At 46.7% G+C, this 24,845-nt stretch overlaps 1 protein-coding gene across 4 annotated transcripts in view; it reads left to right on the top strand.

Annotated features, from left to right (window-relative positions):
• Positions 1 to 24,845, top strand: part of INTS13 (integrator complex subunit 13) — a 285,831-nt gene that overhangs the window by 46,965 nt on the left and 214,021 nt on the right. For 2 of the 4 annotated variants that reach the window (XM_069628079.1, XM_069628078.1), the window contains exons 6-8: positions 8,556 to 8,646; positions 24,517 to 24,645; positions 24,776 to 24,799. In XM_069628079.1, the coding sequence (XP_069484180.1) occupies positions 8,556 to 8,646; positions 24,517 to 24,645; positions 24,776 to 24,799 (244 nt within the window). The remainder of the gene's footprint in view (positions 1 to 8,555; positions 8,647 to 24,516; positions 24,646 to 24,775; positions 24,800 to 24,845) is intronic. The other 2 variants (XM_069628081.1, XM_069628080.1) reach the window with 1 other exon arrangement.

Here is a 24,845-nt window from a genome sequence, read left to right as displayed (position 1 = left end):
TAATAAAAAAACGCTCCTAGCTGACAAAACTCCACCCACTATATCAACGACTACACCAAATGCCACTACTGGCCCCCCATTCCAATTTACACCAGTGTCCAACAAAGAAGTACTTGACACCATAATGAAACTCAAAGCTTCCAACTGCAAAGAAGACCAATTCCCCTCCCATCTAGTAAAACTCTGTGCCCCCACCCTCACACCCATAATTACCGAATTCATCAATGCCTCTTTCCTCACAAACACAGTCCCCACCAGTATTAAAAAAGCCTGGGTGACACCTCTCCTAAAAAAACCAACCCTGGACCCCTCAATACCCACTAATTACCGACCTATTACAACGGTCCCATTTCTCCTAAAAATAATTGACAAAATAGCCTATTGCCAAATTCAGAACCATTTGGAACAACATCAACTATTAGGAGACCGCCAGTCAGGATTCCGCCCCAACCATAGCACAGAGACAGCCCTCCTTGATCTGAAGATCCAAATGGATGCCACTAAAGAAGCAGGCAAACTCTGTCTGCTGATGCTCCTGGACCTCTCAGCGGCCTTCGACTTGGTCGACCACGACAAACTCTGCAACACTCTAGCAAACAACTTCAACCTAGCTCAGAGCGCTACCAACTGGATCAAATCATTCTTGGCTGATAGGACCTCCAGAGTGTCCATCGGCAAAGAATCAGCAGACCCAATGCCTGTCCCAGCAGGTGTGCCGCAAGGCTCCTGCCTATCCCCCACACTGTATAATGCCTACACCAAGCTATTATTTGCAGCCCTGGATGCCATGGGTGTCATCTATACTAACTTCGCCGATGACACCCAAATCCTCATTCCTCTCTCAGGCAATCACAAACAAGACTCCCTTTTGGTTAACCAAATCTACTCACTTATCCAAAACTGGATGGCCAATAACAGCCTTTGTCTCAATGACGATAAAACAGAGCTCCTCATACTAGGCTCTTCCAGCAAAATCAACACCCTTGAGCCTGCCTTCAAATCATTCACCATCGATGGAACCACAATCCCTGTTCTTCAACAAGTCAAGACCCTGGGCGTCTACTTAGACGCAACACTATCCATGACTAAACAAGTAAACACATTAGCCTCGTCCACCTCCTACACCTCCAAACTCATCTCCCTTAGCCGTAAATTCCTCTCAGCCAAAAACTGTGTTACACTAGCCAGAGCACTCATACTGTCTAAGCTAGACTATTGTAACATCCTCTTCCTGGGCACGTCCAAAACCAACTTAGCTAAACTCCAACTCATGCAGAACAAAGCCCTTAGAGCAGCCTTAGGCATCAAAAAATCTGAACACATTTCCAACACCAGAAGAGACCACCACTGGCTCCCCATCCAAGCCAGAATTCTATTTAAAACCCTGAGCATCACCTACAAATGCAAGACAAACAAAGCACCCAAATACCTCAACAATACAGTCACAATGAAGCCCCAGACTAGACTTCTCAGGTCCAACAAAAACTCATACCTCGAAACCCCCAGATACAAAAGAGAGAAAGCAGGGGGTAGTAGCTTCAAAACACTGGCACCTAGACACTGGAACGCGCTACCTACCCACATTATGAACGAAACCTCCTACCCTAAATTCAAAAGCTTCCTGAAGACTTGGCTCTTCAATAAGTTCTAACTGAATTAGGGCACTAATCCGCTCCAATTAACTGTACATATCTGACTGCTTTGCATTTTGCTGTATATTCTTGACTGCCTCGCATATTATTGTATATTACTGACTGTTATTCCTGTGTTTTCCTCTGTGTACTCTCTAAGATTGCATTCCCCCGTTGTCTGTAACTACGCCGTGATACCCCCGGGTCTGGGCGTATAACAAATGTAATAAATAAATAAATAAATAAATAAATAAACCATCCCACCGGATAGGGATGACAAAAGTGTTGATGCATGGGCAAGAAAAGTATTTTCTGAAGTTTTTATTTATTCTATGGGTCTGCATTTCTATGGCGGCTCAGCATATTCCTGAAGGGCAGGAAAGACTGTTTCTTGACCATTGTTAGGGACGGCAAGGAAGCCATGTAAAAGTCTCTTTAGTCTGTTTTTTTATCAGCAGAGCCATGGCGGCAAGCACCGTAATTTGCAGATTTGGGTGGTTAAGGAAATCTGAATTTGCCCCAGATGTGCAGTCTAGACCCCTTAACATGCCTTTTGATGGGTCTCACCTTTTTGGCAGCAAGGCTGACGAAAGTCTTGAAGCTGCAGACCTCGAAAGCGGCAGCCAAATCTTTGGGTGCCACTATTGGACAGCCTCAGCCTTTTCTCCCCAGTGGACCTCCTTGGAGGGGTAGATCCTTTTGCTGCTACTCCTCAGTTGAAGAGCGAGAGGAATGGCTGGTCAAAGAGGCCAAAGAAGATTCCCTCATGGTGGACGAGGGAGAGGTGCAAAGCTCGCTCAAGCAGGGCCATCTTTACCAACAGCCACTGCTTCAGCCGCCTGAAAACCTCTGAGGTCTTGAGTCACGAAACCCCAGTGAGAGGCAGACTGTCACAGCATCTGAAAGAATGGCAAGACATTACTTTGGATGCTTGGGTATTAGAAACCATAGCCCAAGGTTACTGCCTTCCCTTAATTCAGAGACCTCAGAACCATCAAGCGAGGAGCCATTCTTTGAGGGTTCCAGATCCGCTCCTTGTACAGGAAATTTTGACCCTGCTAGAGAAAGGTGGTATAGAACCGGTACCTGTAGCTGAGTGGAACAAAGGGTGGTACTCTCCATATTTCCTAATCCCCAAGAAGGACGGAGGACTGAGGCCCATCTTGGACTTCAGATACTTGAACAAGTTCTTCAGGAAGGACAAGTTCAAGATGGTCACACTTTCTCAGATCCTTCAGGTCCTCCAACTCCAGGATTGGATGGTGTCATTGGACCTTCAGGATGCTTATTTTCATGTGACAATCCATCTCAAGCATAGGAAGTACCTGAGGTTCACCATTGGTGGTTCTCATTATTAGTTTTGAGTTCTGCCATTCGGGCTAACCTCCGCCCGAGGGTTTTCACCAAACTGATGGCGGTGGTGCCAGCGAGTCTCAGGAGAGGGGGGATTCATGTCAACCCCTACCTGGACGATTGGCTGATCAGGGCGTGTTCTCCAGAACAAGTCTGGGATCATCTCAACGTTGTCTGCCACTCTTTACAGACTGGGATGCTTCCTCCATTACAATAAGTCCCATATGACACCATCTCAAAAAACTCCAGTTCAGAGGGGCGTACTGGATACATCCTTAGGAAAGCACTCGCCACCCGAGGTGAGGGCTCAAGACATTCTACTAATGGGCTTCAAGTTTCAGAGTGCCCAGCGTCTCCAGGCCTTTGACTTTTTGAAGTTGCTCAGCCTAATGGCATCCTGCATTTTTCTGGTGCCTGACGCCCGCCTGAGAATGAGATCCCTTCAATTGGCTCTCAGGACACAATGGTCTAGGTTCTCGGGCAACATGTTAGACCTACTACAGGTTCTAAGCAGGGTTGCACAGGATCTTCTCTGGTGGGCCAGAGAGGACAATATTCTGAAGGGAGAAGCTTTTTGGCAACCATGGCCGGAGATGACAGTAGTGATGAACGCCTCACTCACAAGGTGAGGAGCCCACCCCAACTATCTGACAATCAGCAGTTGTTGGTCTCCATCGGAGTCCAAAGTACAAATCCTACCTCCACTCACCATTCTCATCCTGATTGCCTATCCTCCCCTCTCCTTTTTCACCTTTTCTCCCCCCCCTGGGGTCTTGTATGCCTGCCTGTTGTATCCCCCCCCCCTCTGTTGCATGCATGTGATGTCTGAATGCCTGCCTGTTGTATTTTGCCCCCCTGTTGCATGCATGTATGCCTGCCTGTTGTATTTCGCTGTCCCCCCTGCTGTATGTATGTGATGCCTGTATGTTTGAATCCTTCATCGTGCTGTCCCCTCCTCTCCCCCTCCCCTTACTATGCACTTACTCCACCAGAAATGTTGTCTGACTCAGTACGATAGTAGATGTTTGTTTCCTCCCCCTCACTCTCTTGTTTTCCTCCCCCTCCAGCACTACCTGAAATGTTGCCAGGTGTAGTATGATAGTCGCTACTCTGTTTTCATTTCCTACCCCCCTTCGATCCCCTCCTTTTCATTGTCAAAGCTCTTGCACTATTTGAAATGTCGCCAGGCCTAGTACAGTAGTTAATTTCACATTCTTAATGTGTCAAGGACTTGTTAGAATGTCATTGTATTTTCTCTTGTTCCCTCCCTTGACTTAAAGCACTTTGAAACACATCTGTGTATAGGCGCTATACAAATAAACTATCATTCATTCATCAATCGTTTGGAGCTGAGAGCAATCAGGCTTGCGCTGAAGGCCTTTCTGCCCTCTGTGCATGGAAAGAATGTCCTAATAATGACGGACAACACAGTGGCCATGTACTACCTCAACAAAAGAGGAGGTGTAGGGTCACTACCACTGTGCAGAGAGGCAATGCAGCTCTGGTACTGGGCAATTCAAGAAGGAATCTCCCTATCGGCAGTTCACTTAAGAACACGGTGGCGGATGCTCTTAGCAGGCAGAGCAGTCTCCCACGATTGGGAACAAGCTCAGGATGTCCTTCAAGAGATCTTCACCCTTTGGTGAATCTCTCAAGTGGATCATGTCCATCTGCCCTCAATACATTTTGCACAAAGAGAGGACCTTCTCTCGCGAGAGGAGGGTCGGGATTCTCCATCCAGAGGTCAAGACTCTCAGCCTTCACGCATGGTTTCTGAGAGGCTGAGATACAAGGATTGGAACAGATTTGGCTTTCGGCCAGAAGGCAAGCAAGTCCTTGTACTGCTGCTGTTGGAGCAAATTCTGCAGATGGTTCAGGGACAAGAATGTAGACCCTTTACTATGCAAAACACCAGAGTTGTTATCTTTTCTACTGTACCTAGCCAATCTGGGGCTCCAGGTTGGAACAATTGAAGGCTATTTGGTGGCGCTATCCATCTTTAAGCGCTCGTCTGAAGAAACTTAATATTTTAAGATCCCACTGGTGATATCATTTCTGAAGGGATTCACCAATGTGTACCTCCATCTCCTTTTCAGGTTCCATTTTGAGACCTTAATCTGGTATTAAAATGTCTTATGTGTGCACCATTTGAAGCTCTACATTCATGTCCATTAAGGTTACTAACGTACAAGACCATTCTATTGGTAGCACCAACTTCAGCCCATAGAGTGAGGCACTATCATCTAAACCACCCTTTACAGTTTTCCACAAGGACAAAGTCGTCCTGAGGGTTAAGCCTTCATTTTTGCCTGAGATAATTTCAGATTTTCTTGTAGGACAAATGATTGTGTTACCCACTTTCTACCCTCCATCTCATCCTGGCAAGGAAGAAGAGAGATTGCACAGATTAGATCCACGTAGACCTTTAAGCTTCTACATTTCTAGATTGTCCAAACTTGGTCCATGATCAACTTTTTATAGATTATGGGTCAGGCTGTAACAAATCAAACATTATCCAGATGGATTATTCTAGCAATTTCAGAATGCTACAGGCTGGTGGGCAAAGATCCTCCAGACGACTTGAGGGGCCTATCCACTAGGGGCATGGCTATCTCTTCAGCTCTGCAAAGAGGTGTTCCGCTTAAAAACATTTGTATGGCGGCCTACAATACACACATTCACAAAGAATTACTGCTTTGATTCCCTGAGTCAGGATGGAAGCTTTGGAAGAGCTGCCCTCCATTCTGTTCATGGAAACCATTGATAAATGCTTACTCCCTCCACCAAAACAAACACTGCTTTGGGAGTGTATCAAAGATGAGGCATACGTGGGAGGACACAATCCATTCGAAGAACAAGTTACTTAACCCTGGTAACATTCTTTCGGCTGGATGTTCCTCCCACGTATTCCTCATCGCCCTGCCAGCCTACTCCGCAGTAGAATTTCCCATGCTATTACAGCTTTTGCTCCTTCAAAGCCGAGTACGGTCAAACCTGCATTGATCTGGGTAGTTCTACCGAAAGGAAAAAACAGAACTGAAGCCAACTGGTGCTGCGCATGCTATATATATATATATATATATATATATATATATATATATATATATATATATATATATATATATATATATATATATATATATATATATATATATATATATATATGGGACAGGGAGTCAACTGCATCAACGCACAGCACCCTCTGCCAAAAAAAAAAGACAAAAAAAGCCAAAGCTGGATATTTAATATCAAAGATGAGGAATACGTGGGAGGAACATCCAGTCAAAAGAATGTTACCAGGGCTAAGTAACTTGTTCTTCTCATCTCTTTAATTCTGGTGCCATTATCAGGAATGAAGAAATAAGCTCTAAAATATTTAGTTGTTTCAGAAATGCCACTATGTGCCTCTCAGAGTATTCTTCTGTCCTTCAACTGTCATTTTTAAAGTGCTGTTATCGTTGCTACCATAAAAAGGATGTTTTATAAGCAAAATAATTCCTTTGATATTTGGGTTTTACTTTGGGTCTGTGATTAGTTTTTTTTGTGGCTGTTTCAGTGATTAGTTCTCTAATCCTGATTGTGTTTTTTTACTTTATTTATTGAATAAGATTCGTCTTGTTTTTGCTTTCTACACAGCTATATTATTTTATTTCTTTTGCACCTTGAATTCTCCATTAGAAGTCCACAAGTGCCACACACAACATATAACTGTTTTCCAACCGTAATGCTTTACAGTGCAATCGCCAACCACTTTCTCGCTTATGTCCTCTTCTAAATAGTAATTGTTGCCTATTTAGCAGCTCTGCACCTGTTCACCCATGTATGTAATACTTTTTGTTTTTTTGGGAAAGATGTTTCATTTGAAAAGAGAAATGTATGGCAATGACATGGGGTAAAGGTTATATAAATAAATGATCAAGATTGAACTGAGTGTAAGCAAAGGTAGCACTTAAAACCAGGCATATGCATTAAGCTAAATATACATATCAAAAGTGGTACCAACCTGGGCCTCGCTTATGATGCGCTTTGTGGGGAGAAGACTTCTAATATGTTTCAAAGGGAGAATATGTATTATTTATCGCTTATCTTCTCCTTTAAGTGTATCTGTCTCATACCCTGCGAGAAGTCCAAAGCTCTGTTCTGTTCCGTTACAAGGGTCGACATTGAGATTCATGGAGCAGGAGTTGGAAGCACCTCTTGGGTGTAAGGAGTTTCCTCTTAACCAGAAGCTATTGAAATTGCATGAATTAGTTGAGAACTGGTATACTTAATGGGGGAGAGGGGCTATAAATAAATGATTGTCCAAGAAGAAAAACAAATGTAGAGGTGGAAAAATATACTTTGGGTTAGCGAGAGATGCACACGTTAAAACAGCCACTCAAATGTCTGGAAGATGGTAGAAGGTGCCGGCCTCCCCAAACTGTGGCATGAATCAAAAAGTACAGACCTAATGAGCGCCGCTTTGTATTGCTAGATCGCTCTCTTTTACTCTGTACCAGGATGTTGATTCCACTTAGTCTCTTGCCATGTTGCTTTACATTTCATTGTACACTTCCATTTTACATTTCTTCTCAGTTTTACTTCTGTCTTGCAGCTACCTCTCTATTAATCATTACCCATCTTTGCGATTACATCAATAACTCTGCCACTAAATCTATTTGTTAACTGCACCTCTCTTTATTCGCACAACATTTTTATCTCTACTGCCACCTCTTTCTCTGCTGCCACCTCACTCTTTCTGCTGCAGAATGAGGAGCTAATACAAAGAGTGCCATAAAACTAAATTCCACATGGGTTGCAAACTAGAACTGTGTCTCCAGACATATGACACATTATGCTTTAAATGTCTTCTGTAGGTTTCCAAGTGCACCATCTATGTAAATTCCTAGACACACAGGTATATTTGTGTGGCACCGGTTACCTTGAGGAGCCAAAAGTAGCTCCTGGTAGCTATTGTTGTCAAGCCAACAAAGCCAGGAGTTTAAAAGCTCCCAGCAATTTTGATGCCTGTGTTATGTTCAGAGATTTGTAGAGCACATTATTACCACTTGTGGTTTCTTAACTTGGATATTGGGAAGACCTTTCAAAAACCCAAGGAGGAAGTTTGGGGTGCAAATTAATCTTCGAGTCAGACTAAAATCCAATCGGATGACATTTAGCCTATGTTTTATTTTTGCGATTTTGCTCAAAGGAAGAAGGGTTCACTTTCCAGAGAGATGGGACCAGATGGGTGGGATGGGACCAAAACTCTTGAAACCTCACCTGGGATTTATTGAATAAGTAATGAAATAGTGTGTCCAATAGAAAGTTGCCTTTATGATGTAGCTTGTACACATCCTTTAATAACTACTTTGGGAATGTTCTAGAGAATGATCAGTTGGGCGAAGGTACCAGAGCATATTTACAAAGGTTGGTCCATTAGTCAACTTACTGTGCCTGTTCATGCGTTAGCCTAGGCGAAAAGGGTCACTGCTATTCAACGCCTTTGCTGCATGAAAGGTTTATAGTTGTGTCACACTGAACGGTTGGAGGGCTGATAACCTGTACTAACTGCAGCATTGTGTCTCTCAGCCTCATGCAGATTCAGAAGTGTGAACTTATCCTGATCCACACTTACCCTGTTGGCGAGGATAGCCTTGTTTCAGATCGTCCCAAAAAGGAGGTGGGTAGCTCTCCAAGCGTTTTTTTTTCTTAACTGTTAAGGACTTCTTCTTGCCCCACACATTTTCAACATATTTGGGAACTAGATGACGCAGTAAGTACGCTGTGCCACTTTATGACGCAAAAGACAAAGACTTTGCAAAGATTTCTATTAAAGGGTGATGGAACAATATATGTGATGTAAATAGAATTGAGAAATGTAATGCCAACTCTCCCTCGTTCTCTGTTAAACATGATCAAAATGGCGTTATCTGTTATTTCCCCTCTCCTCCTTTTTGTTTCATTATTACCGGTTTTTAATGGCTATTGATTATCACATTTGCATTTATATGTTCTAGCCACAGTATGTATTTGCCTGCTAATTGTCATTAAGACTGTTCATCTATAATTTGTGCTTCAATATAATAAAACTTTACAAACTAAAAAAATGATTTTAAGGCCCTAAAAAGTTGCTGTCTGCAGCTTCTGCGACTCCTCCATTTTTATGGGCTCAGTTAAGATTCGTACGCTGTATTCCTGGCTGTCATTTAACAAACGCTTCAATTCATAGTTTTCCTCAGTTTCTGGTAGGTGTAAGGCACTTTTTAAGATGCAAGTCTTGCCATAAAGTGAGTTGTGGTCACCTTTGATGGCAACAAGTTTAGTGTCTGGGTTTCTCTTTCTGAGCGAGAGTTGATTGCAGCAGTTTAGGTCCTAAAGAGGGTAGTATTGGGTGGTATGGTGCCCAGCCATCGCACAGATGTGCTGCTAGCACTGGGTCCAAACCCAGGTTTATTCCACAGCAAGTATTTGAAGTACAATGACTTGATGCAGGGTAGAAAGACCATTGTAATGAGAATGCTTGTATTGAACTTTCAAATACTGAAGCTCTTTCAAGGCCAACGTTTTTCAGATCACTCTTAAAATAAACTCTGGTGAACATGATTCACACTCCTGGCCTCCAAAGCACTCCAAGGCTTGATTTAGTATTTCAATCAACAAAATATTAAGCACCACTAGAAGCAATACTGCTGCTCTTATATTACTTTTACTAGTGATATTGTTCCTTTAACTGTAGTACCTTTTCTATCGGTAGTATTGATATGATATGGATATGATATGGCATTTGTAATGCGCCTATACACAAGTGTTTCAAGGCGCGACGAGGCAAGGAAGGAGGAGCAGAGGGAGGACAGACTGCGTTCTTACTAGTCCAAGTGACATTGAGATCGTTCAAGTGCGGGGGAGGGGAAAAGTGCCAGGGGAAAGGGGAAGGGGGCAGTGCTGTACATGAGATCAAAACAATAACAAGAAGTGTGGCCAGCAGGTACAAAGGTAAGTGCAGACAGCATGTGTCCAAAAGTGCAAGTAGGGGACAGTAGGGTTACAGATACAGACCCAAGTGCAAGGGTTGCCGGGAAGCAGTGCAGGTGTGGAACTGGGCAGGCAGGGACCTGGGCCCGAAATCGGAGGATAGCCAGGTGACCAGTGCAGTATCGGACAGGAAATCAGTAGGGGAGAGGAAGAGAGCAGGCAGAAGCAAAGACGAAGGTCTTGAGGTGCTTCCAGAACCAGAGATGGTTCTCCTCAAGTTTCAGAGGCAGGGAGGCTGTTCCAGAGGGAGGCCCCAGCAGAAGAAAGAGATCTACCACCAACTTGTTGCTTGGAGAAGCGACTGACCCTGAGGGAGTTGGAGGAGCAAAGAGCTCTAGTAGGAAGGTATTTGTGAAGAGAGAGTTGGAGGTATTGAGGACCTAGGTGCCAGAAAGCCTTGTGGACAATGCAGAGGGTCTTAAACTTAATCCTTGCAGCCACTGGGAGCCAATGCTTAGATTTCCGTGCTGGAGAGATACGATCCCTGGGCTTGAGGCCACGGACAAGTGTTGCAGTCCTGTTCTGGATGATTTGCAGAGGGTGGAGAGTAGAAGCAGGCAGATATAGAAAGAGGCTGTTGCAGTAGTCCAGTCTAGAGATAACCAGAGCTCTAGAGACATGAGCTTCTGGGGGAAGGAGAGGAAAGGAAGAATACCTCTGAGGAGGTGCAGTTGGTAGTTTGATGTCAGAGATGTGGGGTGAAAATGAGTGTGGAGTCGAAGATGACCCGGAGGTTCTTAGACTCACAGGTGGGAGCAGGAAGAGTGCCAAGGGAGGAGGCCAGAGAGTGACAGGAGAGGAGGGTGCAGGTGTCCCAATGAGGAGAATCTCTGTTTTACTGCCATTAAGGCAGAGATAGTTGGCAGCACACCACTCCAAGAGAAGAGGTGACAGAGGAGAGCCTGAAAATGAGCTGGGTGTCATCCGCATAGCACTGAAAGTTGGAGCAGAGAGTGGCAATGATACCTGAACAGCCAGGGAGAGAGGTTAGGTCTCTGGGGAACACCACAGGTAGAGAGTGAGATGGAGGAAAGGAAGGATCCAAGTTGGACCTGGGAGGGTCGATCAGAGAGGAACGAGGCCAGCCAGGCCAGGGCCTGATCGGTGACACCCAGGTTATCACAGAGACAATTGAGCAGGATGCCATGGTTGACCGTGTCAAAGGCAGAAGAGAGTTCGAGTAAGAAGAGGACAGAGGGGAGATTAGAATCAAGGTTAGAGAGCAGGACTTCACAGATGTTCAGGAGAGCATTGTCCGTGCTTCTAGCTGCTTTGAAGCCAGACTGATGGTCATGGAGATAGCCAACAGATTCAGTGTGAAGATTAAGCTGGGAGATGGCCAGTTTTTCCAGGGGTTTGCTCAGGAAAGGAGTGATGGAGATCGGGCGATAGTTAGCCGGGCAGGAGGGGTCGGCTGAGGGTTTCTTGAGAGAAGGTTGCACAAGAGAGTGCTTCGGGGGGGAAGGGAAGGCCCCAGTGGTGAAAGAGTGGTTGCAGAAGTCAGCGAGGGCAGCAGTGAGGTTGTCAATGTGGTCCTTGATGGTTTTGGAAGAACAGGGAAGAACCTGTTTAGACAAGAGTTTAATAGATCAGACTTGTCTAGAAACCTCGTCAGGGGAGAACAAAGGAAAGGAAGAGAAAGGGGGAGGAGAGGTGGCCACAGGGGTGCTGGACGTAGAGGAGAGAGTAGAGTGAGGAGGAGAGGACAAGAGACTGGACAGGATGTCCTGGGTTTTGGAGATTAAATGAGAAGCCAGGGCCGTGCAGAGGGCCTCGGTGGGGACAGTGGATGTAGAGACTGCAGCAGGATTGGCCAGCTCCTTGCAGATTTTAGAGTTCAGCCGAGTTGTTAGAAGCCCCAGAGACTCGTGCTTGGATGTGGGCTCTCTTCTTAGTACAGGCAGAGAGACAGTATTGCCTTTGGAGCAGGCGTTAGGCCAGTTTGGCAGAGGATGCAGAAGAAGCTAGTCATTTCCTCTCAGCCACCCTGCACTTGCTTTTCAAGGGTGACGAGGCAAGAGTAATACCAGGTTTTGCACTTGGCTTTGGGCTTCAAGCAGATCCTCATAACTGGGGCAAGAACATCAAGAGTATCGGAGATAGACGAGTGGGCAATGGAAAAGGCTGCGTCAGTATGTGTGTCAGCCAGAGGAAGAGTAGGAGGGGGAGAGAAAGTGGCGGTGAAAGCTTCAACTGACACACGCTTCATGGGTCGGATGACCGCGAAGGTAGGTGGCAGTGCTGGAGTTGGCTTAGCCTGAGTGGTAGAGAGGGAGAGATGGGAAGAAAGGAGAAAGTGATCACTCCAGGAGAGAGGAATGGTGAGGGGGAGGTCTGAGGAGATCAGAACATCCAGAGTGTGCCCTGCAGGGAGAGGCGGGCCAGAGGGGAGAATAGAGGGAGAGAGAGAGATTCGCAGAGGTCACGAAAGAGTCCAGAGGAGGGACTGGAAGCATCCAGGTGGATGTTAAAGTCTCCAAGAAGGAGTTGAGTACTGCTGCTAGAAGTAAAAGTGCTATTGCTGTCCACGCTCCTACAATTCAGAAAAGAATTCAAGACCCACCTCTTTAAGAAGTCTGTCCTCCTCTACACCTAGGCCATCACGTCTTCCATCGCACATCCCGACTCGCTAGACACTGCCCGCCCCTCTCCTCCTCCCGGTATAGCTGTAACCCTCCTTTGTATCCTATCCTCTGATGTATATCTGTTCTGTTATTCCCTCTGAAAAGCGCTCCGTAATGCATCTGGAAACTAGGTTCACGCTAAAAAAATACCACTGTACCTAAAAGGAGCCTAACGCAGCTGAAAAATGCTAATTTAGTCTGTATATAGGACACCTAAACACACAAACTAACAAATCTAGCATTTGCCAAAAGTGTGAGAGCTCTTCTGAGAAGGAGCAATGCCAAATGACACATGCTATGGAATGTTAACCCAATGTCTGAAATGTATGCAAGTTTCTAATAGCTCTAGAAATATGTTTTGAAAAAAGATTAAATATGATGACAGTGGGAGGCCACCAGGGGGCATATGACAGGCAGCTGCTAGCCGTGTCGGCTCCCAAGCCTGGGGCCGAAAAGGGAGTTTGAGCTCCCCTTTTCCCCCGGGTACTGGTGCACCCCCGCTCCCCGAGGAGCCGAAGGTCAGGAGCACCCCCTGTCCAGATCTGGAGGCAATTGGATGCCAGACGGCTACGTTAGCCAAGCCGGCACACCAAGCAGGAACAGAGCCTTCAGACGAGCACTGAGCCAGGGAGAGCAGTGCACTGGAGCCTTTCAGCAAAATCTGGAGCCCCCATGCCCCCCCCCCCCCAGGAATCAGGACGAAAAGCGGATTGGGGACAAAGAGGTCCTGCTGGGTCCCTGGCGAGTGGCGAGTTCGGGTGACCGAATGTAGGAGGACCTGCGGTGGCCTTCCTGGTTGGGGGAGTGCAGCCTGCCCACCCTGCAGGGGGAAAATATTGGCGCACTACAGCACCCAAGTAAAGAGGTGGCAGGCGGCCACGTCACATGAAGAGGAGCTGGAGAGGCCCCTCAGTGGGGAAGACCAGGCAGAGGCCTACAGTGCGCCCAGCAAACCAAAAGGAAACAACCTGGGGAGAACGACACAGGTGGAGAGACCACCCACAAGGTCATAGGAAGAGGTGCAGACCAGACAAGTAGTGAATCCAGGGGGAGGCACAGCACCGAGAGCGCGAGGAATGAGTGGGGGAGTTGTCTGTCCCCCGGGTTCGCCCAGGTGCGTGTGCCCACCTCGCCGGTCACTGTGTCCCCCACCAGCCGCTGAAAGCAACTGATCTGGTGCTCCTAGGGAGACTACTGAGAATCCCCTCTTGCCCCTCATGAAAGACCACTGGAGGGGCAAAGACCACCTGACAGCCCCCCAAAGGCGACGAGGGGATGACCCCCTCTGGAAGGTGGAGGGGCGTGTGCCTGCTGTGTCACGTATGCCAGGGGCCCTCCACGGTCCACTACTTGTAGTGTGGAGGAGACAGAGGTATGGGTGGCCCCTGAGGTGAAGTGGAGAGGCGCTGAGTGGCTAGTTTACAAAGACCCAAACTCGGGGAGCCCCCCCAAGAAGGCGACGGCGATCAAGTGGGGAAAGTGAAGGGGATAAGACAGGTCACACATTGGGTCCCCTGGGATCGATCACGGGTGTGTGCCCTCCTCCCCGCACCACGAGACAGCATACCTCCGGAAGGTGTGAGGGAGAAGGCCGAGGGGGAGCCTGGTGTCCCGAACGCTCAAGTCAATCTTCCCAAGAATGCACAGCCCCAGGAACAGGTTTCTAGGATATCACTGATTGTCGGTTCGGTCACAGAGAAGGCCAGGATCCGTAGGGTTCATCACAAGGGGCAGAAGGTTGTTGGGAGGAGGCAGATTGGCGACTAATAGACAGTAGGCAAGGGGAAAGGTAAGAGTGAGCATGTCAAGATGGGGTCTAAATCCAACAGGGCATCTGCAAGGAGCCATTCCTAATTCAATTAGGACTTACCAAGTGGATAGTGTAGAGAGAGTTAGGAAGCCCCTGCGGGAGTGCAGGGAGATGTTTTTCAGACTTCCTCACCACTAGCAGAAGATAGAACTAGACAGTAGGTGTCAATCTTCTGCATCTACTAACATGGGGTAACGGATGCCTGCGTTTCAGTTGGAGGTTTCATTCTAGATGAGAGAGAGAGGAACGTTCAAAGGCCCCACTAAACTTTCAATTAAAACCCTTCAACCACCTCTGAGACATTGGGAGTGATTATTGGGCCATCTGTGATATTAGGGAGACACTTTGTCCTTTGAATCAGGACAAGAGATATGTTTCCTCAGCCATGACCCAGACAATCTGGCCACAAGCTATACCTCAGTCCCCAAAGGTAGATCACTATTTTGTGTACCTACATTATAACACTTTCAAAAAATAAAACATGGACACATTTGCGAAACCATGCTTTTGGGTCCTTGCAAATGCGCCTTGCACAGGTTTGCTGCAAATCCATGCAGGTTTTATTTTTTGAAAAGTGTCAAAATGTATGTACAGAAAATAGTGATTTAACTTAGCCCCCGAATTGACAAAATCCCACCAAACTTTGTAAAAACATTCAAAGTTGGGTCTAGAATATTTTTACAAATGTATACGCACATTCGTCAAACAGCACCAAATTTATAAGCAGTTCAAACATTTTGGACCCCCCTCTAATTTTATCCCCTCTTGGCAAAACCGCAACAAATTTTGCAGAAGTATTCGAAGTTCGGTCTAAAACGATATTGCAATATTTCATATTGTTTCATTGAATTGCGCCAAAGTTATAAGCCATCCATACACTGGTTATCCCTGATCTTATAATGCAGAAATATGCATAGATGTCCTCTAAATTTTGTCAAGTTCGTGAACATACCAGCAATGCCTCCGAACTTCTGAGATGTTTGCAGACTTTGAAAAGCTGCCTGATTTTTGGCTTTTTACGGCCATATACCATCCCATCCTCATCACCTCTCACTTCCCTAGAGATTGTTTCATTAGATTGACAAGTGTAATCTACTGTTCTGATAAGTCATTTATAACATGCCTGTAAACAAATGTTTCTAGGCGCGACAAGGGAGGGAGGACAGAGGGAGGAACATAACAAACTATCTTACTAGGCCTTGTGTCATTCAGATCGTGCAAGTGCGATAATGTAAAGTGCAGGGGAGAGGGGGGAGAGGGAGAAGGGGGGGTTGCCAGGGAGAGGGAGAGGGAAAGCGCAATCAGGGCTGAATTGCTCTGAGTAACTGCAGCCAGGGGAGCGCGGCTCTGGTGCAAGGAGGCAGGGGACTGTAAGGTTACAGTTACAGCCCCTAAGTGCGCAGTAGGCCCAGAGGCAATGCAGGGGCGACTGGTCATGGTGGAGCCTGGTACCCAGTGAGACTCTGACGGTCGCCAGGTCACCAGTCAGCGTAGCAGACAGGGAGGCCATTCCAGAAGGAGGCACGTGCAGAGGAGAGAAACCTACCCCACACTCTCTGCTTGGAGAGAGTGGAGTGTAAGATGATGCCAAGGTTTTTTGCCTTGCAGGAAGGCAAAGGAAGAGGTCCCAACAAGGGCAGCCAGGGAGAGCGGGAGCAGGGGTCCCAATGAGAAGGATCTCTGCTTCACTGGCATGAAGGCAGAAATCGTTGGAGGCACACCAATCCTGAATCAATAGTCTGTAATGAGCGAGAGAGGAGAGGAGGCTGAGGGGAGCTGAGTGTTGTCAGCATAACACTGAAAGTTAGATGATAATATTAATGTATTCAATATGTTTTTACTGCGATGTTCGCTAACTACAGCACAATACCAAATCCAACATGGCGTCCGTTTCAGTGGTTTTGACGCAACTCACATTTTTTAATTGACCAATCATCATGCGCCTACAGTGTTCGAGAATGTCACGCTGCTTTGTGATTGATCCAGAGGCATCCGCGCATAACGAAACCGGAAATGAGTCAGCGGCCTGGATGCATAAAGCACTAGTTTTTGGCCATTTGTTTTTTTTAAAACTACTGGACGGATATACACCACATTATCACTTTCAGGACCAAGCCATCGCTCCTTGCACAAGTTTGGTGCAAATCCATCCAGCGGTTTGTGCTGTAGGCGTGAGCAAACATTCTTTTCCATGTCTGAGGATTTCAAAGGTTTTGCCCCCCTGTAACTTTACCCCCCCTCCCCCTGACGAAAACCCTTCCAAACCTCGCAAAATCGTTCAGAGGTGGCCATAAACTTTTTTTGCAAAATTTGGTGAGGATTCCTCGAACTGCGCTAAAGCTATAAACTGCCCGAAAACTTCTCTTTCTATGGGTTGAGCCACTTAACCATAACTACATGGTCACTTCCTGCAAGCCGTGTAATATATGTATAACGTTGTGTATAATGTTTAGCATAATGCTCTAATCCAGCTGATGATCGCATAGTTACATGCCTGGAAGAGCTTGTCACGTGATGCCTACAACTCAGACAATGCGGCTCGTCAGGTGATGACTCTCTGCGTTGAGCACCTAGAAATTCTGCCTACACACTACCTCTATACTGCCTGCACGCTTCCACAGTGCTACTCACCTTGTGCTGTCCCTATCACCACTGTGCCTACCACGACTTGCATCGCGCAGCAGATGCTGCCTCTTTTGGAGGGCCATGAAGGCTCCCAGGGGCCTCTTGGTGGCTGCCCGGTTCGGATGCATACCGGTAGAGACCCTGCGCCTGGATGACGGGGTGGTGGGGGTGCATTATCTCATATGACCACATCTCTGGCTCGCCAGATATATCCGACGCGATTCTGCTGCCCATGATGTGAGCCATGTGCACTGTACATTGAGGCCTTGAGGACTGCTGGGTGGCACCCCGAGATGGCCCGTCTTTACTCTGGGGAGAACCTCCCCAGCTCCTTGGGACTGTGCACTGGAGCACGGAATGTGTGCTTTCCCTGTGGGGCTTGTCTTTGTCATCTGCTGACCCTGACTCTCATCTCCACTCATTCTCTTCTGCTGACCTTCTGTCCTGACTCTTGTCTAAGCCACACTCTGGAACTGCTTGCCACTGCCTACTCGCCTGGTGGTCCTCCGTCCCTCCTGAACTGCTTGCTTCAATATAAGACTTCTTGTTGGGCACTCTCCCACTTCAGCATAAGACTTCTTGGTCATCTACCTTCCTCGTTCGGCTGCTGGGCCCCCTGGTGAGTCGTGCCGTGCCTATGCAGTTCTCTCTTCTATCCCTTTACTCCCCTCTCTTCCATCCTCCTGGCATTTTCCATCCCTCACATCTACTCTTAACTGCTATTCTATCACATATCCTCCCTCCCTCTCTCACAAAGTCTGGAAGAAAAAAGTTTAAAAAATATCTCCTGACTTCTAATCCTGGTTTTCCTATTGCAGGTACCTATGTCAGGGCATCCGCCACACAGAATGTCACTGATATCCTCTTTTCTGTCCCCTCTCCAGACCTATGAACTCCTCACCTGATCGCCACTGTCTCCCCCTTTCTCTTCCTCACCCATTAATGGTGGCACTAGATGGAAAGTACTCTTGGCCGGCTTCTCATCGTCCAGGTGCATCATTAATGTCTATCACAATGGTACTATCATGGCTCAGGGCCCTCAACCCAATCTCCTCCTCTTTGACTGGCGCCTGCCAGCTCTCATCAACTACCTTCTCACTCCTGCTATGCCTCTGTCCTCTCTCTCCCCCACACCACCTTCTCCTCCAGATGGGCATACCTCACCCAGTACCCACCTTGGAAAACCTTCAAACGAGGTGACCAGCTTCACTTGTCCACGCTTAATGCTCGCTGCGATGTCAAACATTCTTCTGACATCTGCCTCCTCTTTTAAGACTTCCTCGCCCTCACAAGACGTGATTCAATGCCAGCTCAAAAAATTGCTTTTGACTGCCTCCTCCCTCATGGCTACAAGATCATCTCTAAGCCTCGTCCCAGCCGTCCTGGTGGTGGAGTAGCCTTGATCTTCCCTGAGTGGGTCCCTTCTTCCCTCATACCCACTCAGCACTACTCCTCCTTGGAAAGCCTTGTCTGCAAGCTTGGCATCTCTCCTGCTTCTTCACTGACCATTGCCATAGAGAGAGCTACAGGCCCCCTGGCCCTACCTTGCCTTTCCTATCAGAGTGGGCCAATTTGTCCTTCTCGCTCCTGACTTCTACATCTCCTCCTCGTGGGTGATTTCAACATCCACCTCGACTCTTCAGTCACGGTCTCCACCCTTTTTTGGGACCTCTGCACCTCTCCTTCACTATTCTCCCCTCTGGTCCTACCCACTCGGCTGGACACACTCTTGATGCCTTCATCCATGCTGATCTTCTGCTCTCCAACCCTCTCTCCACCCTGCTTTCCTGGTCTGACCACTCCCTCCTCTCCTCCCACCTGGGACCTCTCGGCCCTCTGACCGAACCTCCCCCAGCTCTGCCAGCCTTGTTTGTGTGCATCAGTCTTATGAAACTAGTGTCAGTTGCTGCATTTGCTTCCTCCTTCACTCGCCTCCCCGCTGACTTACCCACTGTCTCTGCTCTCAACAATCTCCATCTCGCTATCACTAACACTCTCGACATTCTTGCCCCCGTCATGAAGATCCACCTGAAACCTGTCACCAAGCGTAACAATTGGTACAATTCTGATCTAGCAGCCCTGAAACACAAGTGCAGAGTTGCGGAACAGAATTCGCAGACCTCAAGCTCATCCTCTGATAAACTGACCTGTTGTTTACTCCAAAGGCAATATCATCTCTCCATTCACTCCAAGAAGAGGCCTCACATACAGACCCATGTTCTGGAGCTTCTAAAAACACAGCTGAACTCTTCAAAATCTGCAAGGAACTAGCCAATCCATCTGTAGGCTCTACCTCACCTCTTCCTTCCCAGTGCCTCTGCAATGCATTAGCCACCCACTTCACTGCTAAAACTCAAGACATCCTGACTTCTCTCTCTTCTTCCCCTTCCCCATCCCTCCTCCCGTCCCCCTGCAACCCTTGACCTCTCCTCCTCCCCAACCGCTCTCTCCTCCATCTTTCCCATCATATCGTAGAAGATCGCTAGAGTGGTCCGCTCTATGAAGTTCTCATCCAAACAGGTCTCCCCCCTGTTTTTCCAGAACTATTAAGGACCATATCTGTTCCATTACCCCAGCACTAGCTGATTTCTGCAACCACTCTTGCTTCTGGGGCTTTCCCTTCCTCTCTCAATTACCCCTTTGTGTACCCCCTCCTGAAAAAGACTTCTGCAGACCCCTTGTGTCTGGCTAGCTACTGCCCCATCTCTATCACGCCCGTCCTTGAGAAACTCCTGGAGAAGTTGGTCTCCCCCCCCCCCCAAACTGACCCAGCATACTGAGCTTATTGGTTGTTTGCACAAAAATCAATCTGGGTTTCGAGCATCCAGAGGCACAGAAACTGCTCTCCTGAACACCCGTGAAGAACTGCTTGCATCTCTTAATTCTAACTTGCCCGCTGTTTTCATTCTACGCGAACTCTCCTCTATCTTTGACACAGTCAACCCCTCCATCCTTATAAAGCAGCTCCATGATACCATTGGTATCTTGGGCTGGGCACTGGACTGGTTGACCTCCTTCCTCTCGGGCTGTCCCTCACAGGAGATCCTGGGTTCCTTCTCACCCACCTCTATCTCGATTTGTAGCATTACCCAGGTCTCTATCCTCTCGCATTGGCTCTTTAACATCTATATCTCCCCTCTCGCTCACTTGTTCTCCACCTTCTCCCTTCATTTCCAGTGTTATGCAGATGAAACCCAACTCCTCTTCAAACTTTTTACTGCTTCTCTTCCTACATCCTCTATCATTCCTGAGTGCCTTTCCGCTATCCAGTCTTACCCCTAATTATCTCTGTTTCAATGCCAGTAAGACTGAGATCCTTCCTATCAGGACTCCTGTTCCCTCCTTCCTCCATTCACTCTTGCCACCCTCTATGGGTCCCCCCCCCCCTCCGTCCCTTTCCTCTGAAGCAAGAAACCTTGAAATCATCTTTGACTCCTCTCTTTCATTACTCACATCTTGAACCTTGCCAAGAAGGCCCATTTACAACTTCACCTCCTCATACGCATTCTCCCTTTCCTCGCCTTTCCCCGGAACCTCAAAGTCTCCAGAGCTCTGGTACACTCCAGGCCTGGAATATTGCAACAGCCTCTTCCTTAATCTACCTTCCTCTTCTCTCCGCCCCCTCCAACTAATCCAAACAGGGCTGTGAGACTTATCCTTGGCCTGAAGCCCAGGGACTGTATCTCTTCAGCCCTAAAACCTCTCCACTGGCTCCCTGTTGCTGCAAGGATCACATTTAAATCCCTCTGTATCATCCATAAGGCTTTCTGGGGCGAGGGACCACACTATCTGCAACTCGCTCTCACCAAACACTCTCCTTTCATATCCCTCCGATCCTCTGGCTCCAACTCTCTGCTTGTCAAGTGCTTCTCTAAGCGGGCGGCTGCTCTCTTTTCTCGGCTGGCTCCCTCATCTGGAACAGCCTCCCCTTTTTCTCTACGCCTTGAGCCGGATCTACTCATCAATTTCTGCTCTTTTACTCTTGTAAAGATTCAGTGGCTTCAGGATCATTGGGGGACACAGGTACTTTGTTGTTCCATATGCCCCTCTCTTTTATCTTAACAGTGGGCTTCACCAAGCAGTTAAGACTCAATGTTGGCCCCTTACAGGCTCAAGCAGACTAGGCCTGTAGTTCCTGCATCTTTGGAGACATTTTGTAATTCCTTCAAATCCCTGATCAAGCTGATCTGTACTTGTTAGGTCAATATTTCCTTTTTTTAAAACAACTTTGGGAGCTGTAGCCAGACTAGTTCAAGGTATATGGACAAGTGGTCTAAACTAAGTCTGAAGAGCTGGTGAGCTTGTAAGGGGTTCGGAATGAGCACACACAGTGAAAAGTCCGGGAACACACTTAGACAATCCTTTATAAAAATATTTATTTATGGCCATAAAACACTATGAAACATGACTACTAACAGATAATATTATCACACAACACTAAATAAAAGACACATGTACAATCACTGGAGTAGGGCAAAATATTTATAAAACTTGTATAAAGGAAGTTTGGTGTTGGTATGCAGCACCACAGGTCCACAGCAGCACAATATTAACTTTAGAAGTCCATCCCTAAGCTGTATGGGGCCTTGTGCCCAAAAGTTCATCAAAGTTCCATACAGTTTGGTGAGGATGGAAACAATGAGTGTAGTGGTTCTGGGGTCCAAAGAAGAGTTCCAAGTGGTAGAGGACAAGTTGTTCTAACTGACCAAAGTGTCCCCAACTTTCAGAGTGCTTGCAAAGCCAAACTGTTAAAAAGTTATCAAACATTTAAAAGGGAGAGATGGGAGTTCAGGTAAGTATTGTTACAACCCACCCCCCATACTCCCATTCTTCTTGGGACTTGCCACGTCTCCTAAATCGGGTCTGAGGTCACTTTTCCCGCCGTCGGCTTCAGCCCTTGATGCCCAGGCACTGCAGGTTTAAGTAGTTCTCTGGTTGGTACAGATGCCGGTGCAAAGTCTTCCGGTTGGAAAATGCAACAGAACTTGATGCAGGCCCCCTCTCTGCACTGGAATGGATGCAGGAAAGCAGTTTCGGACGATAAGCACCGATGCACGACGATGCAGGAGGATTAACTTTTGGCAGTCAGACTCCGCCTCCTATCTCGGTTCCCTTTGATGCTGTAACCATGAAATTTGGCAGAAGTGAGTCTTGTAGCATAGGATGCCGCTCCCCCGGATTCCAAGCCTCCCTTGGAGCAGCGATGTCTGCAGCATGGTAGTCGAAGCTCTGAGCTGGTCAGCCACTGGGTGGTCCAGGGGCACTTCCAAAGTCTCTTCTTCGCAGGCCTCCGAGCTGATTTAGAGAATGGATGTTCAAATGGATTGTATCCTCCCACGTATTCCTCATCTTTTGATAAGTCTTTTCACCTTCAACTGCTTTGGCAAAAAATGTTTTCGACAGGCTGTGCTGTGCACCGATCATGTGGACTCGATGTCCCTTGAAGACCTCCGGTCGACATCATCAGTATAAGTAGCATGTGGAGAGCCTGTTGGCTTCACTTCTGTTTTTCCGAGCATTCGTTTAGAAGAATTACAACGCGCTTCGGTTCTTCACTGACCGTTGATGGAATTTAATTATGAATGTCTTCATCGGCTCCATTGACGCCTAAGACGGGTTTCAAGAAGTGTCAAGATTGTGGGGCACAGATGCCGATCACCGACCCCCACCGCATATGTCTGTGGTGTCTCGGCACGGAACATCACACTTCGGAGTGTAATTCCTGCCGTGCGATGACCAACGAAGCTCTAAGGGAGCATAAAGGTGTAAACTAGTGGTGGTTAGGACCCCCCTCAAAGTCTCAGAGTATTTCAAAGATGAGAAAATCCAACGAGTCGGGAGAATCTCCACCTCGAAAAAAATCCAAACTATCTCGATCAAGGAGTCAGAGACAGGGAGAAAGTAAAAATACCTGTTTCATTCCCCCCGTCCTCTGTAGGAATACATTGGGCATAAGTCCTGGCCCCAAAATCGCTTTGACCTGACCTTTGTTGGTGCAACCATGGTTAAGGATCCTTCCCTGAGCCTATCCTAGTGTGTTGGATTGAGTTGAGCATTTTATATAAATCGCAAGAAAAGCAATGCTTTTTTGGTACACAAATGCTTACAGAATTTACCATTTATTAAAAGGGCAAAGGACATGGGTCCTTTACAATGACGCAAGTGAATGTGACTTGAAGACTAGATGTTGCAGGGGAAGGTGGAAAGGGACGAGGACAGGACTGAATGACATAGGAACGGGATGGTGTAGAAAGTGCTGAATTAAGGATGGATAAGTGGCCAAAAAGTGCTGTAGGGTTATCCATGAAGGGTACGGTGAGTACTTACCTGAGATTTAGAACCTTCATCTTACTTTGCAACGCTTTTATTAATCAAAACTACTGGCACTGTTATTCCTACAAAAACTTGCCTGAAGAAGTACATGCTTAGGAACTGGAGACATTTCGGCAGAATGCCCCAAACCAATCTTAGGGTTGGACTTTATAATCTGGGAAGTTGTTTTGTGTTTATTCTACAGAGTTCTGTCTATTCTATGCATCTGACTACTCACCTGTGTTGCACTGGTAATTGATGTGTGTGCAATTCTATTTTTGTTACGGGTGGATATTTGTATATAAGTTTTATAAGGGTTTTGTGTGACAATATTTACCTGGTATTTTTATCTGCTTTGGCTTAATACTTAATTGGATTTCCATATACTGACCTTCCTAACTGGAATTACTGGTATTGCTCTGTGTGGACTTATTGTAGCCCTAGACCACTCTCTCAAACTTCCTGAGACTAAGCCTGGACCGCTCTATCTCACCTTGATATGGGTTTGGCTAACCTCTGTGTCTGCCCTGTTCCCCATAATAGGGTGGCCTCCCAAAATCCTCCCACCAGTGCTGATTTTGTAAACTCAATTTAGGTGATGTACTGGGTACCCTACCAACAGCTCCTTATATATGTACAATACCATGCTATCTACTGGTTTTGATTGCATAGTGTGGTAAAAGCCGTTGTAAAGTCCATCTTGGATGGAGATGTTGGAATGCTGTAAAGCAAAAGTGCACTGTTTAATGTTTTCGTAATTTCAGCTACTGTCTGTAGTGTAAAGAAGAAATGGTGCAAGTGATCTAGAAGTTCCACCTAAATCTTGCTTATTCCAAAATGTGTCGTCCTTCTGTGATGTAATTCTTTTGAACTGCCATGTTTTCATAATGGGGGGGGGGATATGTGGCTGTCGCCTAATCCCCTCCTATGCCCTAACCATTACAAAGTCCAAGGTTTACAGTGTGTCAAGAAATGTCCACTCCTGCCGGTGAAATTTGCATTACATTTTGCTTGTTGTATCAGTTGATAAATGTGGAAAGTGGCGTAGCTAAGCAAAGAAATGTCAGTTTTAAATTTTCTCCACTTAAATAAGTTTCCCTTTCTGCTAGATTCCTGTGCGTTGAGTCTATCCTTTTACAATTTTCAGCTCTCTCCAGTTTTAACCAGTGAAGTACACAGCGTCCGAGCAGGTCGCCATCTTGCCACCAAACTCAATATCTTGGTACAGCAGCACTTTGACTTGGCTTCAACCACAATCACAAACATCCCTATGAAGGTACAGTGTGGCTTCCTCTTGTGCTTTGATGCCCAAATGTTGCGTCATCTTCGCAAACATTTTTAGATTTTGGTATTTGTTTTATTTTACATGGTTTTCCTCATCATAATCATATTTTCTGTTTTGCTAGCCCACATTCAATGTCAGTGACCAGGTCAGTACATACATTTTAAGAAAAAAGGGAAACTGCTTATGATGAA

The sequence above is a fragment of the Ambystoma mexicanum genome, chromosome 12 (assembly GCF_040938575.1).
Source record: "Ambystoma mexicanum isolate Mex_15411 chromosome 12, UKY_AmexF1_1, whole genome shotgun sequence".
NCBI classification, from domain to species: Eukaryota; Metazoa; Chordata; class Amphibia; order Caudata; family Ambystomatidae; genus Ambystoma; species Ambystoma mexicanum.
The sequence above is the reverse complement of the archived record's forward strand: the minus strand, read 5'-3'. Positions and strand labels throughout refer to the sequence as shown.